The sequence below is a fragment of the Mytilus edulis genome, chromosome 9 (genome assembly GCF_963676685.1).
Source record: "Mytilus edulis chromosome 9, xbMytEdul2.2, whole genome shotgun sequence".
In the NCBI taxonomy this organism is placed as follows: domain Eukaryota; kingdom Metazoa; phylum Mollusca; class Bivalvia; order Mytilida; family Mytilidae; genus Mytilus; species Mytilus edulis.
This window is the reverse complement of record NC_092352.1, coordinates 13,524,724-13,533,252: the sequence shown is the minus strand read 5'-3', so window position 1 is coordinate 13,533,252 and position 8,529 is coordinate 13,524,724. Positions and strand designations below refer to the sequence as shown.

The 8,529-nt window shown below is 32.0% G+C and overlaps 1 protein-coding gene across 4 annotated transcripts in view; it reads left to right on the top strand.

Annotated features, from left to right (window-relative positions):
* LOC139489532 (CCR4-NOT transcription complex subunit 6-like) overlaps nt 1–8,529 on the top strand; it is an 82,669-nt gene that overhangs the window by 2,087 nt on the left and 72,053 nt on the right. For all 4 annotated transcript variants that reach the window (XM_071276039.1, XM_071276037.1, XM_071276038.1 and 1 more), the window contains exons 2-4: nt 5,618–5,749; nt 6,435–6,698; nt 7,289–7,387. In XM_071276039.1, the coding sequence (XP_071132140.1) occupies nt 5,626–5,749; nt 6,435–6,698; nt 7,289–7,387 (487 nt within the window). In that variant the 5' untranslated portion in view covers nt 5,618–5,625. The remainder of the gene's footprint in view (nt 1–5,617; nt 5,750–6,434; nt 6,699–7,288; nt 7,388–8,529) is intronic.

The window sequence follows — 8,529 nt, the reverse complement described above, 5'->3', positions numbered from 1 at the left end:
TCAGAAAAATTAACAGGCCTCTACAATAACTTTTTTTCAACTTGTCCTGTAGGACAAGCACATACCAAAATTTACTTGTCCGAATGAAATTGTTACTTGTCCAAAAATTTTCTATTAAAAATAACCTTTTTTACATTTTTAGTTGATTAAAGGAACAAAACGAATTTAAACAATATAACAGAATTTGATGTAATTTAAAAAAAATACTTTTCAAAAATATGAGTCAAGTACAACTGTGAAACTAGTCATATCACAGGAATTAGGTTCTAGTTTCCATCAAAGCTAGTCTCATCAGACTCTAATCATGAGGCACCATCTGATAGGCCTGTACACTCATTAGATTTGTATTCTGTTTGTTTTTATACGACCGCAAAATTTGAAAAAATTTTCGTCGTATATTGCTATCACGTTGGCGTCGTCGTCGTCGTCCGAATACTTTTAGTTTTCGCACTCTAACTTTAGTAAAAATGAATGGAAATCTATGAAATTTTAACACAAGGTTTATGACCACAAAAGGAAGGTTGGTCCCAACATTTTAGGAATTAGGGGCCAAAAAGGGCCCAAATAAGCATTTTCTTGGTTTTCGCACTATAACTTTAGTTTAAGTTAATAGAAATCTATGTAATTTTGACACAAGGTTTATGACCACAAAAGAACGGTTGGGATTGATTTTGGGAGTTTTGGTTTGAACAGTTTAGGAATTAGGGGCCAAAAAAGGGCCCAAATAAGCATTATTCTTGGTTTTCGCACAATAACTTTAGTTTAAGTAAATAGAAATCAATGAAATTTAAACACAATGTTAATGACTACAAAAGGAAGGTTGGTATTGATTTTGGGAGTTTAGGTCCCAACAGTTTAGGAATTAGGGGCCAAAAAGGGACCCAAATAAGCATTTTTCTTGGTTTTCGCACCATAACGTTAGTATAAGTAAATAGAAATCTATGAAATTTAAACACAAGGTTTATGACCATAAAAGGAAGGTTGGTATTGATTTTGGGAGTTTTAGTCCCAACAGAATAAGGGGCCCAAAGGGTCCAAAATTAAACTTTGTTTGATTTCATCAAAATTGAATAATTGGGGTTCTTTGATATGCCGAATCTAACTGTCATGACTGTGTATGTAGATTCTTAACTTTTGGTCCCGTTTTCAAATTGGTCTACATTAAGGTCCAAAGGGTCCAAAATTAAACTTAGTTTGATTTTGACAAAAAATGAATCAGTTAGGTTCTTTGATATGCTGAATCTAAAAATGTACTTAGATTCTTGATTATTGGCCCAGTTTTCAAGTTGGTCCAAATCGGGGTCCCAAATTAAACTTTGTTTGATTTCATCAAAAATTGAATAAATGGGGTTCTTTGATATACCAAATCTAACTGTGTATGTAGATTCTTCATTTTTGGTCCTGTTTTCAAATTGGTCTACACTAAAGTCCAAAGGGTCCAAAATTAAACTTAGTCTGATTTTAACAAAAATTGAAATCTTGGGGTTCTTTGATATGCTGAATCCAAAAATGTACTTAGATTTTTTATTATGGGCCCAGTTTTCAAGTTGGTCCAAATCAGGATCTAAAATTATTATATTAAGTATTGTGCAATAGCAAGTCTTTTCAATTGCACAGTATTGTGAAATAGCAAATTTTTTTTTAATTAGAGTTATCTTTCTTTGTCTAGAATAGTAAGCAAGAAATATCTAATTGCAAAATATTGTGCAATAGCAAGATTTTTTTTTAATTGGAGTTATCTTTCTTTGTCCAGAATCAACTTAAATCTTTGTTATATAAAATATACAATGTATATTCACTTTTTACTACCAACTGATAAATTAAAATAATCTTTACCATTCAGTGATAACAAGCAGTTTTTTTACATCTTATTTCCTTATCTTATCTAAAATGTTTTTAGATAATGTATGTTGGACATTTGCCAGGCATGACTATGATGTCATTTTCTTTTTTTATTTGCCAATAACTTTATGTAAATAACTTCATTGGAAATTTGCCAATATAAAATGTTGCTGATGAAGTTTTTTTTATTGTTTTATACAATAAACAATGTATATTCACTTTTACTACCAACCAATCTTTACCATTCAGTGATAACAAGCACTTTATTTTACATTTTAATATTTTATGATGTATTTAAAAGAGTAGTTATTGTTGCAAACTCCATTAGAAATTTGAATTGATATCAGTTTTGGAAAAAGGGAAACGGGGATGTGTAAAAAGGAGGGGGGGGTTAAATTTTTCTCATTTCAGATTTCATAAATAAAAAGAAAATTTCTTCAAACATTTTTTTGAGAGGATTAATATTCAACAGCATAGTGAATTGCTAAAAGGCAAAAACAAACTTTTAAGTTCATTAGACCACATTCATTCTGTGTCAGAAACCTATGCTGTGTCAACTATTTAATTTTAGATTTAAAAAGTTTGACGAAGAAATCTTTAATTGTAAAATTTGTAAAATCTTGACATTTGTTTTGTGTAAAAAAAAAACATATGTAATGTCAAAAATTTGATCACAATCCAAATTCAGAGCTGTATCACGCTAGAATTTTTGTCCATACTTGCCCCAACTGTTCAGGGTTCGACCTCTGCGGTCGTATAAAGCTGCGCCCTGCGGAGCACCTGGTTTTAAGTTAAAAAAAAAGTTTATTCAAATGCAATCAATAAAAAGAAGATAAGCCATCATAAGGTCTGATTACCAATGAGACAACTCTCTGCAAAAGACCAAATGACACAGAAATTAACAACTATACATTTGTAGGTCACCATATTGCAAGTAATGTTTTTTCTACTTATGATCAAATATGATTTTGTGAATTTTATGGTAAATAAAAAAAATATTTTTGTGAAAAAATTACTGGTATGGTATTTATTATAAGGAACAGAATAAGGTAGCAAAATGAGGTACTGATTTGTCTTGGTCCTGAAATGTCTCCTGCCTTGTCAAACTGTCTATCAATCATGTCTCCTAAATATGTCTCCTACGGTGCCAAACTGTCTCTTAAACAATTGGAGCTGAATCTTTCGAGGTGACGAACTGTCCTGTAAAGTTACCTTATCTACAAAGCGCATCATTGATTCCGATCAGTAAGACTGTTTTCTGAGAATAGTATACCTTTTACCTGTTAAAAAGTACCTGACAAAAAACCAGTTAAAAAATATCGATTGCAAGTAAACATGATGAAGAAAAAGGTTTTGCATTTGAATAAACAGAATACAGAAACATGTCAAATTAATATTTGTTAAATTGTTATCTTGTTTTTGTTTATAATAAATTACTTTGTTCATCAAAGTTGGATTAAATTTATTTTCTGCAGAATAATTGTACTTGTCCAGACTACACGAAATACGTCGGACCGTCGGAAAAATCCGGTGAATAATGGATCGGTCTGGTAAAATTTTGTTGAATTCCGGTCCGAATGTCCGGTGTTTTTTTTCATGGATTTTTCTAACATTCTAGCAAAATTGCCAAACGATCTCAAATTCATTTTCATCTTTATTATTCATCACAGCGATGTTTATTTTGTTCAACCGCTAGCTTTATGCCAAACATCGCCAACCAGTGATGTGTAAATCCTGGTAAAAACATATCTGACTGTCAAAAACAACAATGGATGCCATCATTGGCACAACCGGAAATGTTAATAAAACCGGATCAGATTCTGGGAACGGATAAGGATAATTCCGGGTCTGCCGATTTAAATACAATAAATGAATAAAAATCCAAGCAGATCACAAAATTTAGCTATAAAATATAACCACAAGAATTGAAAACCAAAAGATATATGAAAAAGAAAGAAGAAACAGGAAATAATATTTAATACAGAAACTCTAAATTATGTTTAGTTCACAAAACATTGTCAAAATCCAATAAAATGGGACATTAATCTTCACTGAAATGCATTCAAGCAATTGTGCACAACTTTCATAACAATATCCCCTCTTGTTACATCATTTTGTTTTAATTTGTGCATTTTGGGGAGGAGTAGGGCACAACAAAGTCATATGCTTGTTGTTTTTTGTCGGATAATATACAACTAGATGTAAAAAAAAAATTGGTCTGGTAAAATTTCATTCGGTCTGGTAAAGCTAGAATGCTTACCAGACCGAATGTCCTGTAAAAATAAAATTCATTCGCGTAGTCTGCTTGTCCCGACAGACAAGCTTGATCCAGCTTTTACTTGTCCGACATTTTTTCCATCTGGTACCGGGCAATTGGACAAGCGTTATTGTCGAGGCCTGATTAAGGCTGGTAGATTTATAGTAATTTATTACAAAAATATTTTTTCCCTTTCCAAATTTAAGTGACAAAATTGATTTGGATTTGGCGTACATTTGTACAGCATTCACCTTAATCAGTGATTTTACTAGCGCTTATCATTTTCATACTTTAAGAAACGGTTTTAAAAATGACGAAAGTATTCCAAACAGTACGGTGCATTAAATTAAAGTTGATCCAAATTTCAATTATGGTAGACGAAGTCAAGACTTTTGCTGGCTCTAAAGTTGGCTCTAAGTTTTTCAAACTGCCTACATAATATAGCAGCTGGTGATTTTTCTGGCTCCAAGTATTTTTTTTTGCCAGAGCTGCCACAGTCAATATCTGTATAACTTAACAGTGTTCCAGGTAGCATAAAATGAGGGGCGCCGCCCTCATATCATTGCCATTTTGTTGAGTTCTTTATACACACACTTCATTAAGACAACAGATTAAAATTGTTGACACTTGTTACCTGTATATAATCACCTATTTGATTAGAGTCAACTTCTCAATCAGTTGAAATTTACGACCCTGTCTAATCGCTTTGCCCTGAAGCACCAAACATCCAAGTTAAATGAATTGATTTTTTAACACCTGACAATGCAAAATAGAATGAAAAAAATGAAAAGTTTCAATAAATCTCCAATTGCACAGTATTGCATGTATTGTGCAATAGATTTGTTAGATCTTTGACCACATTAATTTTGTGACAAAAACCTATATTATGTCAAAAATTTGATCACAATCCAAATTCAGACAGAATCAAGCTTGAAAATTGTGACCAAATTTGCCCCAACTGTTCAGGGTTCAACCACTGGGGTAATATAAATCTGTGCCCTGCAGAGCACCTGGTTTTATATTAGGCCGAGAAAAAAAAGATCGATGTTTCTGGTAACCCGACCGACCCTGGTTTTTAGCCCCGACCCTAACTTTTTTATTGGATCTTCAAAAAAAAAAAAAAAAATTGTATCAACCGACCCCGTTTTTGACACAGGCTTCTGATAGATGACATAATATTTTTTCTCTCTTGCTTCTACTTGCATAGAAAGCCAGTAAAACATTTTATTAATGTCAAAAGGTATTCCAAATAGGTTAAAATCCAAGAAATTTGCACAGCAGGTGCTTCAAAAACATTGCAAATGGCACACTTCCGGTTTTTGAAACTAATTACGGATCCGGACTTGGAAAAACCATGATAATTTTACGGATTTCATTTACGATGTCAAAAAAAAAAAAAAAAAAAAAAAAGAATTCCGACCTACCGACCCTATTTTTCAAAATGATGTTACCGGAAACACATATCTTTTTTTTTAGGCCTTATACATGTATTAAAGTTCGTAATTTTTCTGTTTTCAGGTGTTCAAATGCAAAAAAAGGATAAATATGATAAACATGACTCACCAGTTCCTAACCGTGCCAATACATTCATGTCAGCTGAGGATTTAGCATCTGGTAAAAAGTCAGTATGGTACGAGTTAGAGATAAATGGTAAGTTACTGTTTTAAAAATCTCTGTAAATTGAAGTAAAAATTATTATACTGAGTTAGAACTTAGAGATAAATGGTAAGTTATGGTTTTTAAAACCAGTGTAAATTAAATTAATAATGAAAAATATTGTAAATACCGGTAGGATTTTCATAACACAATAAAAGATTTTAGATTGGTCAAGGAGGTTGAAATAGCAAGACTTATGCATGCTGTTTCCTGCATCAGCATCAACAATATAAGTTTGTGATTAGTTAAGTTTATGGTAATTATATTAGGTATTGGTATACAGTTGTTAGATATAAGAAGATGTGGTGTGAGTGCCGATGAGACAACTGTATATACCAATACCTAATATAATTACCATAAACTTAACTAGTCACAAACTTATATTGTTGATGCAACAAAGTGTTTAAGATACTTAAATAATTTGGAAAAAAAACTGCAATCATTATTCTGTAAAAGAAAAATTCAACTTCTGAGTATAAAACGTGTGCAGGTGTAGTAACTACCTAATCCTCCATAACTTGAAACTTGTGCAGTTACCTTATATACCAACTTTCTGTTATAAAATCATTGCACAATCTTTGAAACTCACACCGCATAACACACATAAAAACATATCTATTGTGATCTATTACAGCTGTCATAACAATGCTTCTTAATATATTTCCTTCATATTTTTCAGGTGTAGTCAGAAATTTAAGTCCAGACTTGTTCAAGTTGAGCCATCTGACATCATTATACCTCAATGGCAACAGTCTGTCTAGGATCCCATGTGAGGTTAATAAGCTGGTCCATCTTGCCTACCTAGATCTGTCACACAACAAGCTACGCAGTCTGCCGTCAGAATTGGGAGATTTAACTATGCTTAGAGAACTTCTCCTGGACTACAATGCACTGCGTGTTCTTCCATATGAATTGGGAAAGCTATTCAATTTACAGAATCTTGGTGAGTTTAAATGTTTCCTCGTCTCAATAATAGAGAGAGGAGGATTATTTTCTGGTCTTATGGGTCGTCCACTTGAGGTTGAAATTTGGATTAAAGAAGATTACTATTATGTATTTAAAATGTTTCATTACAGTGTAAATGTCATATACTGTTAATTCAGGAATTATTGCATGCATTTTTAATTGGGATTTTGTCATTTTAGACTCAAATGCGATTTTAATTTTTACAATATAGAGAAAAATCCTGTTTATGTCATATAACAAATTTCAAAATGCAAGTTTAAATTATTGCAACTATAACTGTTTTGCATTTTTTCACAATAATAAAAACGTTGCAATAATTTCTCAATTTACAGTATGCCAATGAGAGGGGAGGCAAGATGCCAATGGGACATTCAAGATCATAAGTCAAAATTAAACTGACAATGCCATGGCTGAAAAAGAAAAATGACAAGTAGACAAACAACAGTACACAAAACACAACATATAAAACTTAAGACTTAGCAAATTAAGGTTTTGACTTGTTAACTTTCAGAGACATAGTTCAGTAGAATTGACAAATTATAGTAGGATATGTTTGTTTACTTTCAGGACTGAGTTACAACCCGTTATCACCAGAGATTATGAGTATTTTCAACTCATCTAATGGCACACAGAAATTGCTAAGCTATATGTTGGACAATTTGGCAGGTAAATAATATAAATGATCATACATTATCTAGCTTGACAAATATTTGGATCACACTGTATATTTGACATATTTCATTCAAACTCTGCAAAGCCACAATGAATCTGTTATTTAATGGTACAGTTCTGTTGTCATCAGTTTGTCCATTTTCTAACATTTCTACTTTTACAGTTGTGCTTGATCAAAGAGGATGTTTAGATACAATGTTCCAAGTCTTTCACTAAGGGGAACAAACCCTGTACTTTCACCCTTTTAAACAGCTGAATAGTACCACTGAAATGTGACAGGTAGAAAAATGTTTCCTTTGAATATTAAGGATCTGTCCATACAAAAGATAGTGAAACCTCTAAATGATACACTTAAGTCCATATAAAAGATAGTGAAACCTCTGAATGATACACCAAATTGTTTTAAATCTGAAATATTAATGGTAGGGCAACTGTCATAATGAGTTGTTTAATTATAAAAATGGATTATTTCCCTTAACATTACAATCACATAGAAACACTATATTTCCTGATTCCACTTCACAATTTGAACTATGAATTGCAGATCAAAGATATTTTCAACAAACTGTCACAAACCAAAACATCACAAAATTTATCATTCAGCAAGGGTTGATTTTTCTTCATTTTATTAAACACAAACGTCTCATGACCAATTTGATGTTTAATTTTATACAAATCTTGTCAACTGTTTGTGTGAAATAAAGTCTCTAAATAAGACTAAATGACTGTTAAGTCCCTGTATATACCCTTGTATATCTGTATGGCCTTCTGTCTGGGAGTAAACAAATCCCCAAATTGGTTACCCCATCTCAAACTTTGGCTTGCATCATCCAAATGTTATGAAACTTAAACACAATGCTTATAACCACAAAACTCAGATCAAGTAGAATTTGGGTAATGTAATTTTTACTGTTCTGGAGCCATTCCCCTTTATAACGTTATATGCAAGTGGGGGCATCAGCTTTGTCCTATGGGCATATTCTCCATATGTATATTTCTAAATGTTATCTTAAAGACAGATATGTATTGCAGATTTAAGAGTAGTCAAATATACAGTATATTACCATAGAAATAATTATGCTTTGATGGTTTATTTATAAGCATGCAATTTAAGTCATAAAATAGAATACATTTTA